This window comes from Orbicella franksi, chromosome 3, assembly GCF_964199315.1.
Source record: "Orbicella franksi chromosome 3, jaOrbFran1.1, whole genome shotgun sequence".
Classification (NCBI taxonomy): domain Eukaryota; kingdom Metazoa; phylum Cnidaria; class Anthozoa; order Scleractinia; family Merulinidae; genus Orbicella; species Orbicella franksi.
Genome location: NC_138147.1, coordinates 11610001 through 11632056, shown reverse-complemented (window position 1 = coordinate 11632056; position 22056 = coordinate 11610001). Strand labels below are relative to the sequence as shown.

The 22056-nt window shown below is 39.4% G+C and overlaps 3 protein-coding genes, 1 long non-coding RNA gene and 1 pseudogene across 4 annotated transcripts in view; 4 read left to right on the top strand and 1 right to left on the bottom strand.

Annotated features, from left to right (window-relative positions):
* Positions 1-281: 281 nt before the first annotated feature.
* Positions 282-1810, bottom strand: LOC145481235 (uncharacterized; annotated as a pseudogene).
* A 903-nt stretch (positions 1811-2713) lies between these two features.
* Positions 2714-4249, top strand: LOC145481253 (uncharacterized). The gene is made up of 3 exons (XR_014048604.1): positions 2714-3282; positions 3761-3881; positions 4154-4249. It is a non-coding gene; the product is annotated as an uncharacterized LOC145481253 (long non-coding RNA).
* A 7-nt stretch (positions 4250-4256) lies between these two features.
* LOC145482310 (uncharacterized) overlaps positions 4257-22056 on the top strand; it is a 25955-nt gene continuing 8155 nt past the window's right edge. Inside the window, exons 1-11 of the mRNA XM_081460967.1 lie at positions 4257-4291; positions 4383-4558; positions 5078-5204; positions 5967-6039; positions 6394-6501; positions 7010-7093; positions 12224-12335; positions 12819-13064; positions 14760-15752; positions 18775-18926; positions 19303-19434. Coding sequence (XP_081317093.1) covers positions 4257-4291; positions 4383-4558; positions 5078-5204; positions 5967-6039; positions 6394-6501; positions 7010-7093; positions 12224-12335; positions 12819-13064; positions 14760-15752; positions 18775-18926; positions 19303-19434 — 2238 coding nt within the window. The remainder of the gene's footprint in view (positions 4292-4382; positions 4559-5077; positions 5205-5966; positions 6040-6393; positions 6502-7009; positions 7094-12223; positions 12336-12818; positions 13065-14759; positions 15753-18774; positions 18927-19302; positions 19435-22056) is intronic.
* Positions 13301-14052, top strand: LOC145481251 (uncharacterized). The gene is made up of 2 exons (XM_081459703.1): positions 13301-13685; positions 13779-14052. Exons 1-2 carry the CDS (start codon positions 13409-13411, stop codon positions 13943-13945), a joined length of 444 nt encoding a protein of 147 aa, XP_081315829.1. The 5' UTR covers positions 13301-13408; the 3' UTR covers positions 13946-14052.
* Positions 15770-18842, top strand: LOC145480401 (uncharacterized). Its single transcript, XM_081458683.1, has 3 exons — positions 15770-16010; positions 16601-16785; positions 18742-18842. Exons 1-2 carry the CDS (start codon positions 15770-15772, stop codon positions 16759-16761), a joined length of 402 nt encoding a protein of 133 aa, XP_081314809.1. The 3' UTR covers positions 16762-16785; positions 18742-18842.

The following is a 22056-nucleotide window of genomic DNA, read 5'->3' as shown; positions in this document are numbered from 1 at the left end:
TAAATACTGGTACTGGGCTATTAAACTGTGCGATTTCAAAATGGATTTAATAAAGTGGTAATTGAACTTCGGGTCGTGCAATTTTGGTCTGAAATCATACTTGTGATTTCAAATCGAACTCGCGCTGCGCGCTCGTTCGATTTTGAAATCACGCGTATGATTTCAGACCAAATTGCACTCCACTCAGTTCAATTACCATTATTTATTGAACCAATAGCCGGTTTGTCAAAAAGCGGAACCGGAAACGTGTTTACATCTCATTTTGAAAACATGAAGACTTACATGTCAACGTCATGTGTCAAAAACTCATTCGAGCGTAACGAAGGAAAAACACATTCCATCTCAAGCGGTTAAAATTTGCTCAAGTCATTAGCAAAACAAAACAGTCCACTTGAAAGTTCAATCTTCGTCATCCGACTCAATGATGTAAGCCCTCCGTTTCTTCCGTGGTTCTGACTTCTCATTGACGTCTTTGGAGTAGAAATTGAACGTGCAACCCGTGTAACTCGCCGATGGAACGGGGCTGCCAGAAGAAGTGAAAGCTGCCATGCGGTACTGGAACTGCGAAGGAAAGCTTGGTGGAAATCCGGACCATCCAGTTGGCTGAAAATCAGGATTGAAGCCCATCATTGCCTGATGTATTTGGCCTTGTTGGTGGTGAATAGGAGCCAGTGGTGCTCGTTGGCGCTGGACTGCAAGTGCTTGATTGGAGGTTTCATTTGCACTGGTTTGGTTGGAGACCTCGTTTGGACTTTTTTCGTTATGCCCTTCTTTATATCGGAATCCACTGATTATGTGAGACAGTTCTTTCCTTTGGTTCTCATTTATTTCATCGTAGTCGTCTAAGGAAGATTCACGAGCATGGCCTGTTATTTCGCAGATGACATTGCGTGGTTGACCAGAATTCTTCAGTTTTGACACCAATGTTTTCCTCATGCTGTGGTTCGTCAACTTCTTATTTGTCTTGAGACAGGAGGCCATGGATTTCATGATATTGCCGATGGTGTTTTGTCCCATTCGAATTTTGGTGTACCAGACATCTGGTGACTGAGGACGATTTATGATGCTCAGATAGAGAGGCCCTGTGTCCTTCATTCCCTCGGGTCGCTTAGACAACCAAAGCTTCAAGAGCCGCACTGGATCGGTTTTTCTGCCGTCGGTGCTGTACATAACCTGTGGTGTAGTTCTTCGCCTGATTGACAGACCACCGCTTCGTGTTTTGGTTGGACCTTCGCAGAACTCTACGACTTCAGTGCCATCTTCTTGCTGTCTTATCACAAGGTCCTCCACGTACGCGTCGTAGTGTTCCTGGCGACCGCGTAAGCCAAGTTGTTCAGTCAAGTTTTTAAAGTTCACATTGGTCAGTACCTTTCCATTGAAATCCCCCAGCTGACCTTTCTCCCACAGGGCAGATTCCTCGTCTGGTGTTAGTGGCTGGGCTTTGTTTGCTCTCTTACCCTTTCCTTGCTGGCGCAGAGAAAGTGCCTTCGCGTTGAGGACTTCTTGTGAGTTATGGAACTCTCTCGATCGCACGATACTCAGTGGATAGTTTTTGTCCTTTAGATGACGTTCAATCGCACTTTGCATGATTTTCAGTGATTCTGGCTCGTAATCATCTCCGTCCCTTTTTTTCGCTTCGGCGTAGAACTTCGTCAGGACCTTGTCTAATTCTTCCGGCGACATTGTTTCGATGCTGACATTTTCAAGATGGCGGACTTTGCCCAGCTTTGGAACACGTTCATCCACTGTTTTGTAGAGCGGGACGTATTTTTATTCACTGCAACAGACTTCAGCTCTTGTATTTCATCGCTTGACACTACAGGAAACCTCGAGACGTCTACGTCATTGGTTGTCTCTGGATTTGTTGCTGTGTTTTCTTCGTTTGTTTCTGTTTTCCTGGACTCGGGATCACACGGAGCTTCTTCAGCAGATGGTGAAGAAATATCGCCAAAATAATCGTCACAAACTATACTGAAAGTTGGAAACGACTCCCGGAAAAGTTGATTTTCAGCCTAGAGGAGCTGTTCATCATCATTTAGATACTGTAAGTAATTAAATTCATTCATTTTTCAAACTTTACGAAATTTTGGCAACAAAAGTTGCCAAATTTGCCAAACAATGGCTTTTTTTGTCTTTCATTTTCCTGCAATGTGATTGGTTAATTTAAAAAAACCTTGAAAAGTGATTGGTTGTTTTGTTTTAGTGTCCCATTCTCATTGGCTGAGAAAAAGATGCGATTTGGAGCAAAAAATAGTGCGATTCGTGAATAAATCGCACCATTGAGAGCCAATCAGATTGCAAGGATAGCCAGTGATTTCAAAATGGATTTAATAAATACTGGTACTGGGCTATTAAACTGTGCGATTTCAAAATGGATTTAATAAAGTGGTAATTGAACTTCGGGTCGTGCAATTTTGGTCTGAAATCATACTTGTGATTTCAAATCGAACTCGCGCTGCGCGCTCGTTCGATTTTGAAATCACGCGTATGATTTCAGACCAAATTGCACTCCACTCAGTTCAATTACCATTATTAATAATAATAATAATAATCATAATTATAATAAGTAAATCAATTATTGAGTGGCAAGGTATTTAGAACTGCTTAGCTAATTGAGGACACTATGAATAAAGCGAATATTGTAAATAGATCTTAAAACTTGGTAAAAATCGCAACTGGCTGGAGGCTTACCAGTTGGCAATTTACAAGATGTTGAAGAACAAAATTTGGGACAACGAACGCAAGTCCATCTAGTGGCAGGGATGAGGATTTGAACCTGGCACCTCCAAAAGCGGTCCGAGTTCGAGCCCTGGCCGGGAAAATTGTGTTTTGTTCTTGTGCAAGACACGTTACTCTCTCTCAACCCACGTGTATAAATGGGTACCGCCGAATTTAATGCTGGGGGTAAACCTGCGATGGGCTAGCATCCCATACAGGGGGGAGTAGAAATACTCCCAGTCGCTTCATGCTACACAGAAGCCGGAGATAAACGCCAGCCTGATTAGGCCCCTTGGTTCGTTTGCAGACTGTACCTTTTTTTACCTGACGTGGACATTTGCCTTTATATGATAGATGTGACATAAATTTTCCCTTTTCTACAGGAGAGCAATTCCTCAGAGCTTTCCTGCTCAAAGTCCTTGGTTATCCCTGTGCCAGAAAGTTCTGTACCAGAAGCAGTGTGGGAGATCGAATACAGTGAACTAGTGCCAGACCTCTATCCTGAGCTATCAGATTCGCTGAAAATGCAAGAAAGTGACACAGAACATGATGACAGAGCAAAAGGCAATTTCTCTCTATTTCATTATTCGTTCATATTTTATCTATTATATTTTATTATTCCCATAATGTTATGGGCAAGCCAGATTCTAACATTTAACCAAAGGTTAGTGTTACAATCTTAACTTGCATATTTTTCCATTTAATGCATTCAACAGGGAAATACCTTAAAATGATGTTTTACTCTAAGTAGTCATGAATAATAAAAAAATAAATAAATATTATGGGCACCTACAAGATCAGCGAAATAACAGCTTTCATACCCAATTATGTCCTAATACCGCAACAGGTTGTACTGATCATGCGAAATTGGGTTTTATTATTTTGACTGTTAAAACCAATACCGTATAAGCATGATTTTTTCGTAACAGAGTCCCGAGGCCATAATTTTCCGCTATGATATTCCGCATTTCTCACAGTTTCCAGTTTTTTCCACTGACCTGTCCTTTGTGAAATTGATGCAAATTCATTTTTCTTCGTATAGGATATTGTTTGTCAGTATGTGAGAGTCAAAGCGACAGTGAGGAAAATGTTCAGTGTGTTCCAACCAGTTTTGACGACAATCACTTTTCACAAGACAGTCATAACAACCCTGGCACAAGTCAGTAGGTAACGGCGTCCAGTTCTTCAGTGTGTGCATTTTTTTTTGTCAGGTGTTGGTTTTTATGTAGCAAAATGATTTTAATAAAACATAACGAACAAACACAAATATGCTCAAAATGAAAGACAAAAACGTCAAAAAAGAACAAAGCTAAAGTTTGAAGTGCTGTTTAATCTGACTTTGTTAAAGGGAACATTGCTTTCCTGGATGATGACCTCGACAGATGTTTGCTGTTTTGGACAATTTTTAACACAGTCAACTTTTAAACCATTTCAGAGTCAAAATGATTCCCAACAATCAAATTCGAACAATCAAACCACGTTGAACAACTCAAAGAGAAAGAGAAAGCTTGCAAAGCCTAAAAAGATCACGAAGGGAAATGACGCCGACAATGTACAAGATACAACGAGAGAGGTTTGAGCGCACAGACTTTTTTTTATTTTTTATTTTTTTATTTTCTTTAATTATCTACCTTTGCCAAATAGCGCATTGCGCTTTCTCAGAGTGATTTTGTATGGGTGGTATTGCAGAATTCTAAGAAGTTTGGTCAGGCTCAAGACACAGAAAAACAAGGAACCTGGGCCCAGTGTAGTATCCCCAGTTGTGGAAAATGGAGATTCCTTCGAAATGACGTCGATCCACAGGAGTTACCTGAAAGATGGGTCTGTTCAATGAACGAAAGTAAGGCACTGTTCTCACTGTAAATCTCCAGTAGAATAAAAAAAGAACATCAATAGCCGGATACACCCTGGGCCGCAGCCAGAAAAAAAATATGACTGAGGCAATGCCCATGAAACAATAGACCAATTTCGATGTGTTAAAATTCATCCTATCATAACAGACCTCAGCACGAGGCTCGGGGGAATAAACCCCGCAAAGTCTTTAGGTTGAATTTTAATATAACGAAATTGGTCTATTATGACTGAGTGAGGCAATGTCTAATGTATGGTTAAATTCTCTTCCTAGTTATTTAGGGTGTCTATGATGATTATAAACAGCAAAAACGAAAAAAAAATATGACCAGCCACAGCCTGACACAAGCGGATACACATAACATCAATTCCAATAATGGGTCAAACCTGGCCCATATATAAACACGCACAGAGTACGGGTCTATTCGTGTGATTCGTCGTTACCCGTACACTGATTTTTTTTTTTTTGTCCAAATAATGATTATTGCTTTGTTATTATTTTGTCCAGATGATGATTACAATACATGTAGTGTTTCACAAGAGACATTCGATAGCCAAGAAGGTAACTTAGACGTGATGTACACACCTTACCCAAGTGGGGCAGTTGTGTGGGCAAAGATGGTCGGCTACCCGTGGTGAGTTTCCGTTACCTATAGGAACGATACTAGTTACACTATTTAGGCCGTTTCTGACTGGCAAATAATCTCTCCTCAGTTTTCTCATGGGTGTGGACGCGGAGGTACACGGGTTGGTTAGGATGATGGACTTGATATGAAAACAAAATCATCCGGAACTCTTACCCCTTTAACTGAAATTGTAGCATATGCATGATAAATCACGACGGCAGAAGAAACAAGAAAGTCGCCAAAGAAAGATTAAATGAATAGAACGACGGATCTGCCCTTGATGCTATACATATTTAAGCCCATTTCAAAGGGAATGGCCAACCCCGGCTTCGGCTTTTTGGAGGACGCGGGTCACGATAGCGAATGTTCCATAGGCGTTTCCTAGGACAACATATACTCTTTTATTTCCTTTCATTGTTTGCCAATATTTCAATTTTATTTTTTATTTTTTTAAGAGAACCTTATAACACTATTAGGGAAAATTTTTAGGTAGAGTCAATACAGTGTCCCCAATTAACCCACATGGGCTAAATACATTGACACGTTAATAAAGTTCTTACTTACTTATTTCAATCTATTTGGGCTTGAACGCTGGACTTCATAGTTAGCCAGAGGGTAGTTGTGGTATCACGGACAAACTGAATTCGATTAGTAGAGATTCACGCCGTTGTGGTTACTGTAACTCCCCATATATGTTAGTCAGCTTTCCGCCAGTTGAGGTACTTCTGATGACTCACTGACAATTCAGCTCCACTTGTTGTCTACCAACAGGTGGCCAGCAATGATGGAGAATGACCCAGATTATGGTTATTATTGTGAAACTGGTGAAGATAATGTCACTCCGGTAAAATAATATATAACGACAGTAACGTGTAGTTTGTAAGTGTGTAAATCAGATTGAATTAATATCATCCTGTTTACAATGACTCTGTAGCGCAACAATTTCTTTAGCTTTGCCCAAGAGATGATAATCTCTTGCTTTACCTCAATAATTTTTTGATCTAGTCGGTAATATCTATCATAAAATTATACACTGAATAGATATTCAGGCTTTGTTATCGTCATATGTATATAGGTATATACTTTATTTTTCTGTGAGTCGCTAGACTGTGCTGGACTCTTCCTTCCCTAAGTGTCAATACGAGTTTCCCTCACATGACGCACAGTGCTTGATATGAGGCTAGTTTATGTATTTCAGATCTCGTACCACGTGGTGTTTTTCGATAAACAAGTATCGAGAGCTTGGGTCAACGCTGCTTGCATTCGTAACTTTTCTTGTGATGATGACCCTGACGATATGGGAAAGGTTTGTTGACACGTGATACGCTATTTTAAACTTAAACCTTGATCTGTAATCTATGCGTTCACTGATTCAGATTAGACTTTCCGTTCCAGCCAACGATCACTTTTCACCGGTAATGGCGATATTCAAAGTAAAAGAAATATTGGGACACACTGGTTTACTGATGTTATCTTACCGGTAAACAATTCGGGTAAAAAGATTTGGTTAGTTTCAGTCAGAAATTTACTCTTATCAAACCCATACTTAGCCATTTACTTCACACAAACTGATCTTAACTTTACTACACCATCTCTGGCGTTTGTAGGACAAGCTATTGATTGTAATGAACACAGAATATACCGAAGTTCTTTTACTTTCTCAAACAGAGTGATTGTGATTATAGATAGTATTTTATGCTCGTTTTTCATTAGCTCGTTTTTTTTCCTTGCATTTTTGATTGTGTGGAATTTTAAGTAATCTCCAAGACACTGAAATTCGAACAGCGCATCTCATCTATTCAGGATCCTTTCAGATTACCGTTAGAGGAAAGAACTACAGGAGACAGCTCACAACAGCTACTTTGGCAGCTCGGAGTGCAGCGCAATTGCCTCTTCAGGTCAGAAGCGGGCTTAATCACATGCAGTTCAGTCTTGGGACAGGAAAGAGATCGGTTTCTGTTCTTATTTAGACAGTTTTTACCTCCATGTTCTTCTAGTTTCAATGGCAAGACGATGTCGAACCACAAGTTTCCTTTTGTTACAGCTGTCGTTTCATACTACTGATAATAAGAAGTTTATTAAAACTCTCTGGAAGTCTTAGCGTATCAAGAAAAGCGGGTCCATATCGCTAACAAAAGGCTTTGTTTTACAGCCCAAAATTAACTTAATATGGCCATTTTTGAACAATGGCGGCGGCAGCTTGAAAATGCTCAAGGGACTTTCAAAATTTCTCGAGCGGGAAATTTGAACGATCGTAAAAACCGAAGTAGCTACAAATTCCCCCGAGGGGAGAGATTACGGGTACAATTTGTTGTGTGTAAATTGTTACGCTGGGGTGGCTGGTAGGGGTCACCATTGCGGCTATCGATGATATCACCATTGTTGTTTGGTTTCACTGTTGGAAATTTAGTGTGGCTTCAAACTGGAAAAAGAATTATTCCCCCCTTTCATCCCCCTTAAATTTTCTGATTGGAATGTACAACAGCTACAAGATGAAGGAGATGCTGTAATATATTTGCGGAACTTCGAAGCTGCCAGGTAATTAAGATTAAATCAGTTATAATATGCTTTTAGTTTAGAATTAGTTCATTTTTCGGTATAAGCTGGTCTAGGAAGTGTGCTGTCCCCTTAAGCTGTTTATGTTCATACTGGACCAAAATTCAGTCATGCTCAACAAGCGACAAATTTGCCGACTGTTTCACTTTGCTGCATTATTCTCTCACCCAAAAGATTTCATGTTAGCACTTGCTTTGATTATGGAAGCACTGCAAAGCCGGAGCTAGACCAGATCGACATTTTAAGCCAGTCTTTATCACCGACACCACTCGAGAACGTTTTTCAAAGGCCCCGCTCTTTATATTTGACTTAATTGGCCGCGTCAGGGGTAACTTGATTTAAATATTAACAACTCTTATGTTCAGCAGACCGTTATAACTTACGACGTATAATGAACTTGTCTGAATGATTCGCCCCTTTCGGCAAAGAATAAAAAGTTTAATCGCTGACAGACCTCCGGGTGTTATTCACGAAACAATTCCAAGACGGATAAACGGATAAAATGTTTACAGAGTATTTTCACTGTGAAGCAATTAAAAAATAAATCGAAAATCATTCAGTGGATTAAGTCAAAAAATTGCGATAGTATAGAAGATAAATAAAGAAGACACTTCTCCAAGTTTAAGGTTTGTGCGTTGTCCCAAACTTCTGATATTCGTCGAAATGTTTCGCACAAGTTTACAGAGCTCAGTACGGAGCCGCCATATTGATGTTTTCTTCGTGGAACACCAGTATGGCGGCCGTAAACTGTGTCAACATCTGGAACTTGCTTTGGTTATCTAGGCGACTGACTATCTGTACTGAACGGACAAACATTTACATAAACACTTTTCCTAGTTCTTTAACTCCTCAAATGGCTAAAAAATCACGAGATAAGTATATAGTTTTCGACAAACGTGAAAACAACTTGTTTACTTTGATCATCAAAATTTAAATTCTCTTTGCACGCGCCATCATTACGTCAACAGCTCGTGCTAGCTCTGTGTTTTCATCAAGTTATAGAAACACGATTTTTACTGCACCTTTCAATAACACGCGGACTCTAAATTTCAAAGCTCTACCAACAAATGGGTTTTTCGCTTCCGTCAATAAAATGTTCGGCGGCTCTTCCCAACTTCCGACTACTGTCGAGCGCGCGGTAATCAAATCATTGAGCACAGTTCGGACAACGAAACAGTGTTCGGCAGTAGCCGGAAGCTAGGAGGAGCCGCCGAACATTTGATTGAAGGTAGCGAAAAACGCATTTGTCGGTTGAGCTTTGAATTTTAGAGTCTGTATGTAGCGAAAAACGCATTTGTCGGTTGAGCTTTGAAATTTAGAGTCCGTATGTTATCAAAAGGCACAGTAACCAATCAGTGCGCGTATTTTCTTAGAACTGTTTTCTAAAACAAAACAAAGCACGGTCGATGCACCGTTTTACGCTGCGAGTTTGAACTCTCGGCCATTATTTTTAAAACATTAATTGAATTTAACACCCGAGAAGTGCTTGGTTCTCAATGTTCTTGTCTCGTGTTCTTAAAATTCCTGAGTGATAACGTAACTTAACAATGCACTCGGGTACTACAATACTTCGAACGTAAAAGCGGTCTACGTTACCAGCACCAATTCAAACAACTTTACACAAGATGCTGATAAAAGTTTTAATTTCGGCCTTCTCAAAGTGTTTTATTAATTGTAAATAGGAGTCCAACCCACTTCTTTTATGTCGACTAAGGGTTTATTCGTGATAAAAACGATCAACCATTTCCAATTTCCGCCAGTCATGGCTATTAAATAATTGTGTGATTTGTAGGCCGCGAAGAACCGTGGGAAAAATGCAACACCGTGGGAACGAAATTTTGTCAAGTTTTCGACACGCGGGTGCTCATCAGTTGTCTAAAATGGAACGACCGGGTAAATACCAATGCCTACTTTGCTCACGTTCGTTTGCAAAGTACTCGAGACTTCACAAACATGTCAGATACGGTCACCACATAACACGCCCAAGGGCATGTTGTGGTGTCTGTAATAAGACGTTTACATCCATGCCGCGACTCATGGTACATACATTGTACCACTGCAAGGGAAGGCCTCAGAGCCTTAGGTAGTTTGGTTCCATGATTTTCCTTAAATCAAGGTTTCTCTTGAGTAAAATACAATTATCAGTTCTAAAATAGCTTGTTCATCTCTTTTTCAGGCATGATAGGTTTGCCAGTTAGGTCTGTAAATTAAAGCCCAGTGATTAATACTGAATTGCATTTCATTTCTCCATGATGAGATCTGAGTAAGCTGCAATGGTATGAGGGCTTTTACAATGTTAAAACTCATTCACATTGACAGATAAACAGAGTGAATCCAAATAACTTTCTACGAAATACCTAGACAAAACTTCATTCCCACGGTGTTGCATTTCCGTCTCCCACGGTTCTTCTCGGCCTATATATCACACTTACAATGATTTAATAGATGACAAAAGAAAAGCCACGGGCTTTACTAAAGTAGGTTGTTTTGTTGCCCAATGAAATTTGAATCACTAACGCAGCACGTTGCTTGTAGCGCGATCAAAATCGCCGAGCTTAGTTCTAGCAGTGTGAGTGTGCCGTTATACTTTGAAGCAGAAGTTGCTCTGATTTAATCTTGTATGGCAAATCAAATACGAACGGTAAGGCAGTCTAATTTCTGCTACAAGTCTTTGTCGTTTAATTGGGATCCAAAAAAAATCAAACATTCTTGTGAGGTGAAAATTGTTCTTTATGTAGCTACTCTTTACTGACGATCAAGTGGCGGACTTATTGGAGGAGCTAGGGGCATACCTCGAGGGGCACTTAGCCCTTTTAGATGCTGTAAGTAGAAACATATTGTATAAAGTATGTTAGGATCAAAACTCATTGCTCATACACCTCTTACTCATACACAAAAGACAAATTCTTTGCATCAAACTTTTTCATATCAAATACTGGACATGCTATACATAAACTCTTACCGCTTAGCACACATTTAATGAACTTGAACTAAAGCTCGAAATTTTTACTGGTTTTCAGGAAAGCCCAATTTTAGATGACTTGGACCGATGGTAAGTAGTGAGGTGACGATTAAAACCAATGTGTTATTGCGAAATTCTGCTTAATTGCCGATGTGCTGTCTGTGGTTGCCTCTCATTCAGTATCGGTGCTGTCTTAACAGGGACTTGATGGTTTGTTTAATGGTGTTATTCATAATGGACCAGCCAACTATCAGAGAATTGTTGGAGAGCTCTGATAACAGTAATTATTATATGGCTAGCTCCGTGAGCGGGCAAGATGAATCAAATCCTACGCTGTGATTGGCTACCCGAGCGGGCAAGATGGAGCTATCTTGCCCGCTCGGGACTACCCGCAGTGTCCCGCAAGAAAAATTTCCCCGAAAGCCATATAATAAATCCTTTATTGACCAAGCTTGTTCGGTCAAGATGGCTGGATATTGGCCTCGTTCTTTTTTCGCGTGTTTTTGGACCTCGACTCCGTCTCGGTCCATAAACACGCAAAAAAAGAACTTGGTCAATATCCAGCCATCTTGACCTCACACTTGGTCAATAACCCATACGTATATGATGTTTTCATTTGTTTCGAAGATCGTTTTAAACCTTTATGGCGTTTGGGTCTGTTCCAATAGTGAAATTGCGTGAGATGTTTTATGACAAAAAAAAAAAACTACGTTTCTTTTGTTAAATCCCTAGGGTCGCAAGCGGAGAATCCTGAACGTTAGACAAGAGAGCGGAGAGACAGGACCCAGTGAGAGAGAGATACTATGCGAAATAAATTTATGTGAATGATGTGTGAAAGAATCCGATATGGACAAAGAATGTAATGTGTGATGAGAGATGTAAAATAAATTTGTTATCAGGGAATAATGTCTCCACGGATTTTAATTCCTCTTAATTCAAGATGGGTGACTGTATAGTTATGAACTTCATGTTGGTCGCGTTGATAATATCTGGAAAGAAACGATACGGTCACTTTGTCGTGCATTGTCTTTTCGTTGTTAGTTTTGTCGGCTCCAAAGCTGGCGTCGCCAAGCAAACGAACAATAACTGCGATTTCTAAAAGTCAATTAGAGCGGTTTTTCACTCGTAGCGTAACACCAAAACCAAAACAAGATGTTCTCCCAGGGAAGTTCTTGCACTTGCTGAATTTAAACGCCGCTGTCTCACAAGTAGCCGAAAAAATACAACAGGAAGTTCTTGCGCGTGCATTATTTTTGCGCTGTATTGTAGGCTAGTGAGTTTCATCACTAGACTACAAGTAGTCCTCTTTCGCTTGGTCCGACAAGACTGAATTAACGAGCTAGGTTTACGAGAAATAATATTAAATAAATCTAACTAATCTAATAATACTACAAATCTATATATTGTACTCATCATTTTGCTCCTCAATTCAAGGACATTGGGTCATTTCCTGATCTCCGGAGATACAAACAGACAAAACAACTAACTTTTTAATCTTTTCTGTCAGCAGACTCGATTATCAGAATATGGCTTTGCAGCACGCTACGAAGGGACTATTGGTAACAAGGCTAAGGAGAAGGAGCGCTTAGCTAACTTGAAAGTAGAGGAACTCATTGATTCAGGTGAGAAGAATGGTTAACTCAGTTTAACCCAGTTCTCTAAGCCCGCTTCCAGAAATCGATATGTATTCACGTCAGCATTTATAAAACACTACCAAGATGCGCATGCGGGAGGACTTCAATTTGCACTGACACCTGATTGTGCTGCAGGTGTTTAAAGTCAATTTCCAACAAATTATGACGAAAAAATAAACGGAGTCAGATAATATTGATCAACCAATAAATACTTTATTTAAACACGTTACGCCTAAGAGCTAAGTAAGCTTGATCAAATACGAACGTGCATGCAAAAAATATCAGTGTTTTCATTTAAACGTGATCAGCGTCGTGACTGATGCTGGGGGACACCTACCTTTATCTTGACTAACTATTCAGTTGTTTTTTTTACGTATCATCTTGCCCGAGAGGTATTGATAGCAGTGGTAATTTGAGAAACGAGAGAGCGAGTGTTTCTATTTGATATCTAATGCTGGTTCATATCTTCAGTTACAGACTCGTCGAGCCAGGAAATTTGCAGTAGTGGAAATAGTTATAGCGGCACAGAAGATATTAAGCAAGTTAGACCAAAAAACCCAACCAAACCTAAAACTTCCAAAAAGAAGCCTACAAACAAACCAGCCAAAAGCAAGGCAACGACTAAAGAAAGTGGTTCAAGTAGTCTTCAGAGAGAAACTGGAAAGAAAAAAGACAAGGCAAAGGGGACCACTTCAAAGGCCTCAGTGATAACCAGCAGTAACAACAATGGTTTAGTATCAAGTCTATTACGTTGTTCATTAGAACCAATTCGCCTTTATCGCACAGCAGCCATCTTGGATTGACGTCATGTACTTTTGACACCAATGCGAGGCCACGCGTGTAAAGTCAACTTCCGGCGATCGAGGAGACAAGGCGATCATCTGCAATCATGCCCAACGGAGATCACTGTTGAGTGCTGCAATGTAAAAATAATCCCTTAAATATATTCCAAATCATATCTTTCACCGATTTCCCAGTGATGAAGCCATTCGAAAGCAGTGGGTTGTCAAAATACGGCGAGACGTGGGCAAAAGTGTCCAGGTAAGTTGGTTAGGTTATCGATGTCATTGTCGCGCGCATGTATTTACATTAATTATTATGATCTGGTCCATCTACAGATAACAAACAGCACAAGAGTATGTTCTGTACACTTTAAGGAAGCGGATTTTCAGACAACTTTAACAGGGAAGCGTGTTCTGGATAAGCATGCAGTTCCAAGTATTTTTTGCTGGTCAAGATCACCCAGGAAAAGAAAATCTCCGACAAAGCGAGAACCACCGCGTGCACGAGTGCGATTGTTTGATGTAAGCGTGCCATCGTCCCCTGTCACTGTGACAGGTAAATATTGTTGTCGGTATCTCTTTAAACATTCCTTGGTTAAAATCGTAAAATAATCAGAAGTATTTTTATGTTTTTCATTTTAATCCATAGCATCAACTTTCGGCCAAGCTTCTGGTGAGGAAAGTTCTATGGAGGTCCAACCGGAACTGTCATCCTCTCCTGTTGTTGTAGACTTCCCCGAGCCAATATACACTGTCACTGTCACAGGTAAATATTGTTGTCGGTATGTCCACCGGATTGCAGTACCAAAACTCTGAAGAAATCAAAGTACTCGCTGACTCAGCCATGATGTTTCAACACGCGTGACCTCGCTTTCATGCGAAAAATGGTGACGTTGCATCCAACATGGCGGACTGTGATTAAGGCGAATGATTGATTACAACTTATCTGGCTTGGTATACAAAAGTTGGTTACAACAACAACTCTCCTTGTACCCGACATTTACATCACTTGTAATCAAAAGGAAAAAAAATGATGCCAAATTATACCGGATTGAAGTTAGCAATTAAACGCCGTTGTCACACTACGATCAGTCTCCCTTTTAGTTCATCTAGCGACAAGTAAAACAGAAAACGGAGAAATAGTGGCTGGCTAACACTAGCTGGCGAATGTTTTTTTTTTTTCCGCGCGTCTTGCTCTCTGGCCGGTGCTCTCGGGGCTATATTTTGGTTTTTCTCTCGCTAGACGAACTAATAGTGGAGCATTGAACATATTTACGGCATTTTATCCAGGTCTAATCAAACGTATGGTTCACAGCTTCTCTAGCTTCTAAACACAGAGAAGCAGCAGGCGATGCGTGCGCGGAGGGTGAGGCGGAGACTTCCTCTGACCTCCTCTTCCCCACAGAATCTGCCCCCTTTTCTCTGTTATCATAAACACTTTCAAACCAAGATTTTTCTGATAAGCCAGTAAGAAACGAGGGTTAGACACGAGACAGTCGAATTCAAACTAGTGTCAGTAGAGAGAAGGAGATACTCTTGCTAAACAAAAACGGGGGAAAATTGCCACGAGAAGCATATGTGTATAATATTATCTTGACTGATGATCTTGCTGCTTTCACTTTTTCCGCAGAAATATTGCCTGAGAACAATGATGGCGTATGTACCGAGATTAGTGAGACTATCCATGAGACAGAGAGAATCCAAAAACGGGATGATGAAACCGTGGTGGTCACAAAAGAACATGAGCCTCCAGTTCCATGTGTCTCAACTGTTGAAACCGATTCCGCAGGAGCCATTCCTACAGACGAGAAGAGTATTTGTAAAGCTACTGCCACTAAACCGCGTGAAACAAGTTTTAATTTTGCAGAAGCCATTCCTACAGACGAGAAGAGTATTTGTAAAGCTACTAACACTAAACCGCGAAAACCAAGTGTTGAAAATTCATCCGTAAAGAAAAGCACAGAAAAAAAAGTTGTTAAAAAGAGGCAAAGTACAACTAAAACACAAAGTGTCGGAAAGAAACGAAAGATGAGCAAGGGTGTCCCAAACGACTTAGCAAACAGTCTCACGGAAGATTCTAAACAAAAGGAGCAAGATAAAGGCAATGTTAGTGCTGTGATATCTATGGAGTCATGGTCATCAAAAGCAACACATAAGGACCAGGACGTGATTGAAGATGGTAAACAGCCAGTTAAAAATGCCAAGGAGGTTCAAACAAACTCAGAAGGAAAGAAGGGTAGCGGAGACAGTTCCAAAATTTCGAAGACGAGCGAGTGCCAGTTAGGCGTCCCAGTACAAAAACAAGAAGGAAAAAAGTCCAGGAAGTCAAAGAGCATCTCCCAAGATAATACTGTGGAAGAAGACTCGACAATGAAGAAACCGAAAATCCAGAGAGCCAAGAGTAATGGGGAAGGAACCTCAATTTCTGACGTGTTAGCTCAAAATGGAGAGTGTGAACACCAACGAATACCTAAAAAGTTAGGGTTTGCACTGAAAAGGTCGGCCGCAAGTACAGATGTCCGTGTAGCCCTTGATGAAGACAGCTTAGCTCGGAAGAAATCTTTACCAAAGTTAGGGAAAGCTACTTTTAAACCTCCCGTTGCGACAAAGGGAGATAGCAATGGTAAAGCACGGGCTAAAATGCCTAAACTATTAAAGCCTAACTTTGTTAGCCCCACGCTTGTAAAGCCTGGTAACAATCATAATGTTCCCAAAGAAGCGCGTGAAGAAAAGATGCCCAAAAGTGTCGCATGCTCAGATGCTTTCGAGCAGCAGACTTTTCCCAAGAAAAAACTGTCACTGAAAAGAAAAGCAGAGTGCAAGGATCAGTTATCTACAGGTAGCGCATCAAAGAAGGCAAAGGAAGCAACATGCTGCCAGGGTAAGGGCTTGTGAATAGTATTCAACGGTTTTGTTGTCCGCTTAAATAATTAAAGTTGTGGCTAGTATAAACTACGAGATTTTTCCTTAGTTTAGTAGGTGTGTGATGGATATGCATTTAGCGGCCACTTTAAAGCTCGTTGCTGTCGTTTAGGCAAGTAGAAAAGAGCATTAATCTATTCAACTCAATATAATTGTCTCTCTTTATCCAGCTTTATTTTTGTTTTGGGTAATAAAACGAAATCAGAGAAAGATAGCTCATGCAGAGTGACGTAATATTTTCAAGGCTTAAATTTGGTGTGAAATGTCGTTATCTAAAGGTTACGAATCAACTAAAATACGTAACATTATCACAATCACTTACATCGGACCTTTCGCGCACGGACCTTATTCTGAGAGTTTTGTGTAGCCCACGTGATCCCAGTAAAGGCCAGTAAAGTGTCTATAGTAAAGATCTGATTTTCCCCTCAAGATTCCTATGTTAAGATATTTTCCCCGCCCAATACCCCATCCAGTTATGCTTTTCCCACTTTCTACCTAATTACACGAATGTTTAAATGAAACCTGTCATTTTGTTCTATCCTTTTTTAGAGGATCTTCAGGCTGAAATTGACGAAATTGATGAGGACATCGCAAGTATACGGAAAGAATTACGAGTGTCGGATACTAGCGATACAAGTTTACCTGAGGAGATGGTCACCTCTTCAGTCGCAGAACAACAAATCAGTTTGTCAGATTCACCTGAATTTTGAGCCGGACACTTAGCATGCAGATTAGTATGATTATATTTAAACGTAGCTTTTCGCTCTAAAAGTGGCTTATTGTTAAAGTCGATGTACATTACATGTTCTCTTCAATGGCATTTTGTAAACAAATATGATGATTATAATACCCTTTGGATTTTGCAGACTTTACTTAGTTTTGAGATACCCTTGAGACAACTTTTATACTTTAAGTATTTATTAAGGGACCGGTTAATCAGTCACATAGTGAAGGTCGAAATTTATACTTTTTAACTCATATTTTAAAAACACTACAATAGAACACTAAATCATGCGGCAAATCCGGTGTGACATATTAGCTCATGTTGAGCCTATTTTACGTAGCTTTGCCTTAGTTTATGAAGAGATTATTACATTAAAATTTTATACTTCCACGAAACAGAGCACACAGAAATATGACACCGAAAATCCTCGAATTAGCGCCCGGGTGCTTATTTCAAATTTAAGAGAAGACGGGGGTGCTTATTGGAGGGAGGCGCTTAATCGAGGGGGTAGGGGGCCGCTTATTTAATTTTTCCCAAATCGTGGCCTGACATGATCATTTTTTAAATACATCATCTGCACGTAAATAGCAACATAAACTGTTTATCGAGATAAAAAGCTGATCCTAAAGTTTAGATCGCCGCACCGTTAGTACTTGTAATTTTTTTTTCTAAACTTGACGTGTACACAAACTGAAACAAAAAATTGTAGGATACAACTTGGAAGAAAAAGAACTAATGTTTCCTGTATTATAAGAATGTCAATTACTAATGACTGTGTAAAAAGGGCTGGACGAAAGTGAAACTACACATCCTTTGTTGTCTAATTACTCGTCCACAAAATGGGGGGAGGGGAGGGGGGTACTTATTTTAAATTTTGGCTGATAGGAGGGGCGCTTATACGAAGGGGGCGCTTATTCCGGCAGGGGGTGGGGGGCGCTAATTCGAGGGTTTACGGTATCACCAACTGCTGATGAGTCTGAATGGCGCGGCGCACTAATCAGTTGCCAATCGTAGTAGACTATTATTTAGACATGAGTGTTTCACTGGAAAATACTACTTACTTATCCCCTTAGCGCCCTTGAGGACTTCTGAGGCCAGTGAAAAATACACCACGCCTAAAATTTATACGAAACTACTTCCGGGGTATTTTCCTTATCCTCACAAGTGTAGATATTGATGATGTCATTTCTTGCTTTTTTCACGGTTGTTTTGTACAAACAATCAATTTGTCAGTATCATTATTATCATTAACTAGGCTGTGTTGAAGCAGTGTCCAGAGAAACCCATTGAAAGCAATTGCTCAGTGTCCGCTGGTGACAGTATACTTATATGTAAATATGGGAATTATTTTAGCTGTTAGTAATATTTTTAACTCATTTAAGTGTTTTACTGGAAAATACACCACTCGTAAAATTCACACAAAACTACATCTGCGACCCGAGTGGTATATTTTCCTTATCTTCACTAGTGAGAATATTGATGACCTTATTTCCCACTTTTTCGTGGTTGTTTGTCCACACAGTCAGTTTGTCTATATAGTAAAAAGAAAATTACATGTTGGCTTGAAGATATGAATTTTCTTTTCTTTTTTTAAAGACAATATTTTACTCACTTGTTGTGCTCTTCCATAAAACATTGTTTTTACCACTCACAATTAAAATTCACTTCACGCTGCCATGTAATATATTTTTCCAGTGTCTTGCAACAAGACCAACAATGACAACAACAAGCAGAACAACTTTATTCCTACCTAACATGTGCTACATGTAGATATCAATCAAAGGGAAAAAAGAAGTCCTTGTTGACCTTTCTTGAAACTGGATTTACTAAATGGCATTTAGCTAATTATAATTATAATTTAATTTTTAGCGATTATAACAATTTGTTCCTGTGTACATTTATGTACATGTATTTGTGTGAAAGTTATTTGCTTGCTTGCTTGATTGATTGACTGTCAATGATGTAGTGATTGATTTGAACATGTGGTCCTTTATAACAGGAGAAAAACTCAAGTTGTTGGAAGAGAGGGAACAGGAGAAAGAAAAGACAACAGCTCATGTAGGCAAGGCTGACAAAGTAATGGCTGAAGTTGAAGAGCTTAAAGGAAAAATGAGAACTATTGAACTTGAGAAAACGACTCTTCAAACAACGGTAAGTTCCTAGCTGTAATTTGTGTTTGTCCTTCATCTTAGGTGTCACATGAGTGAATGCAGTGGGTCTGAGGGTGAGTGATGCGACTTATTCAAGACTGGAAGCAGATGAGACATCTTTAGCTTTTAACTTTGTATATGTTTACATCTCTATTTATAAAGTTACTTTTGATTTATTTGTAAATGCACATGACTGTACTCTTTATTGTATCAGGATACATAGCTGCGTAATTTTTGTAGTCTTATGGTTGTTATAGGCAGCTAATACCTTACTTATAAGCTTCAAATTATTGTATTCTTCTTTCCTTTTTTTTTTGTAGAAATAAATGTTGTCGTTGTTGTCTTTTCATTAACATACATTGTATTTTTGCCCACAGATACGGTCACTTGAAGAAGAAATTGATAAGGAAAAGGAAGAACTAAATAAGAATAAAGCATCTCAAGAAGCTTCACTCGAGAAACTTAAAACAGAGTTCTCTGGAACTAAACAAAAACTTCAGGAAACTGAGGTTAGTGATAGGTAACAGTGGGTGTTTACTCCAGGTTACAAATGTGTATACACTGTCATAACTGAACAAGGAACAACAGCAACATTTCTTGACTTTTCATTTTAAACTTGATCTCTACATCGTGCACTATATGGGAATCTCTGTTTGCAATAATTATTTGCAGCATTAGCAAGTATTTTAGTCTCTGATTGAGCTATTTGTACAAAACTATCAACTCTGAATATTGAGGACATGGCACTGACCCAAGAAATGTTAAGCCTGATGCCATTTTTGAGTTACTTAGTTCAAGAATTTTGCAGTTTTTGAACACTAATATCTCCTTAAAGATTAAATCCAGAGAACTAATCACTTCTGTCACCAATAAGAGTACATTTTCCAAGCTCTTTAAATGTTTGGGGTCAAACTTGTATTTAGCATGCTGTGCGCTTTGCAAATACAGTAAACACACATTATGAGAACTTATGATTTTGGGGTTCAGGTTAATCAAGTCCTTATTTGCTGGGTGCTTAGTGAGAAATCAACCTGAAAATGTTCTGAAAATTTGTTTCAGAAATTAATACAATACAATATACATTTACTAGAGGTTTGATTTAACCCTCATGATCCCCTTGACCCCCTCCCCCCCCCCCGCCTTGCCCCGCACACACACAAAAAAAACATACTAAAGACACCCAGGTAACTGTTAGCAAAATGGTGTCAACAGTCCTAACCTTCCTGTCAGGCACTGTATGGCTCTTAGAGTTTGTATCGTCCAGTAGTACTTTTAATATGAGTGCTTTCTTATTGTGGCATCCTTTCTTTTTATACAGTCATGTATAAGAACATGTTTTATTTATCAGGCTGATTTGGTTCTTTTATATATATGGTGCTTTACTGGCCAACTTTCAGCCTGATTTTCTTAATCCTAGTTCATGGATTCAGGAGTTTGCCTCTTTGCTGGCACTGGTTCTCCTTATTGTAACAGAAGACAGGGTGAATTTATTTAGTATAATATTGTATATATTTAATATCATTAACAAGTTAATCTTACACCCGTATACATGTAACTTTTTGTCAAATTTTAAAAAGTGTAGTCTTTTGAGCAGTGCAGTTTGAAAGAAGTTTCTTTTAATGTACATTCAGGTAAAGCTAAAAACCAGTGAGCAGGAAAAGAAGACCGTTGCAACCCGCCTACAGGTGGCCCAAAAATATCTTGCTACCATAAGGGAACGTGAATCAAAGCTTTCCAGTGAGAAGGTAATGGTAATATTGTACATATCCTGACTAACCAGTGGAATTAACTTGTAAGGAGGGTGGTTGTCAACTTGCTGTATGTTCATCTTTCTTTAGAGGTTAATTCCTAACTTTACTAACTTTCAACAGATGTACGGAGACTGTAGAACTGCATATTTGTCAAAAAGTATTGTTGTTTTGACACATATGAAGAAGCTAGTCATAAAAGGGGATAAGTGACGATTTTGGTTGCTTTTCTTTTTTCTTGCTCCAAATTAGCTGAATTTTTGCATGTGGTCTTCAATGTAATAGAACAACGTGTTCCTGTATTTTTGCCGCTGGTTTTTGCTTCGCTTTATAAAGACGCCGCTAGGAAAACCGAGTGGTTTTTCGCATACGCAATATGCTGAAAACGAAGCAAAGCTTAGCGAAAAAACTACGGGACATTGCTAAACATACCTAAACAAACTCTATGCGAAATTTGGAGCGTTTTCGACAAAGTTCACTTTTGATTAAAATACCTAACGCCCTTTTCCCGCCGAGGCTGCAAATAAACGAAGCCGGGCCTTTGTTATGATAAACAGAGCCGATCCTTTGTTATAATAACCAAGCCAAGCCTTTGTTATAAGTCGAAGTCTCGCCTCGGTTTATCATAACAAAGGATCGGCCCGCCGCGATCGCAGGGACTTTGATCTCACTTAGAAAGCAGCAAAATGTCAATTTCACGCAACGTATAACCTCAAAAATGTTAATTTTAGGTCAAAAAAGGTTTAAATGTTGATTTCACGTTAACGCGTGACGACAAGGAGGTTGATTTCACTTAGAAACCAGCAAAATGTCAATTTCACGAAACGCATAAGCTTAATGATGTTGATTTCAGGTCTAAATAGGTTAAAATGTTGATTTGACGTTAACGCGTGACGGCAAGGAGGTTGATTTCTCTTAGAAACCAGCAAAATGTCAATTCCACGCAACGTATAAGCTCAAAAATGTTGATTTTAGGTCGAAAAAGGTTTAAATGTTGATTTGACGTTAACGCGTGACGGCAAGGATGTTGGTTTCACTTAGAAACCAGCAAAATGTCAATTTTACGCAGCGCATAAGCTCAATGATGTTGATTTCAGGTCTAAATAGGTTAAAATGTTGATTTGACGTTAACGCTTGTCGGCAAGGATGTTGGTTTCACTTAGAAACCAGCAAAATGTCAATTTCACGCAGCGCATAAGCTCAATGATGTTGATTTCAGGTCTAAATAGGTTAAAATGTTGATTTCGCGTTAACGCGTGACGGCAAGGATGTTGGTTTCACTTAGAAACCAGCAAAATGTCAATTTCACGCAGCGCATAAGCTCAATGATGTTGATTTCAGGTCTAAATAGGTTAAAATGTTGATTTCGCGTTAGCGCGTGAC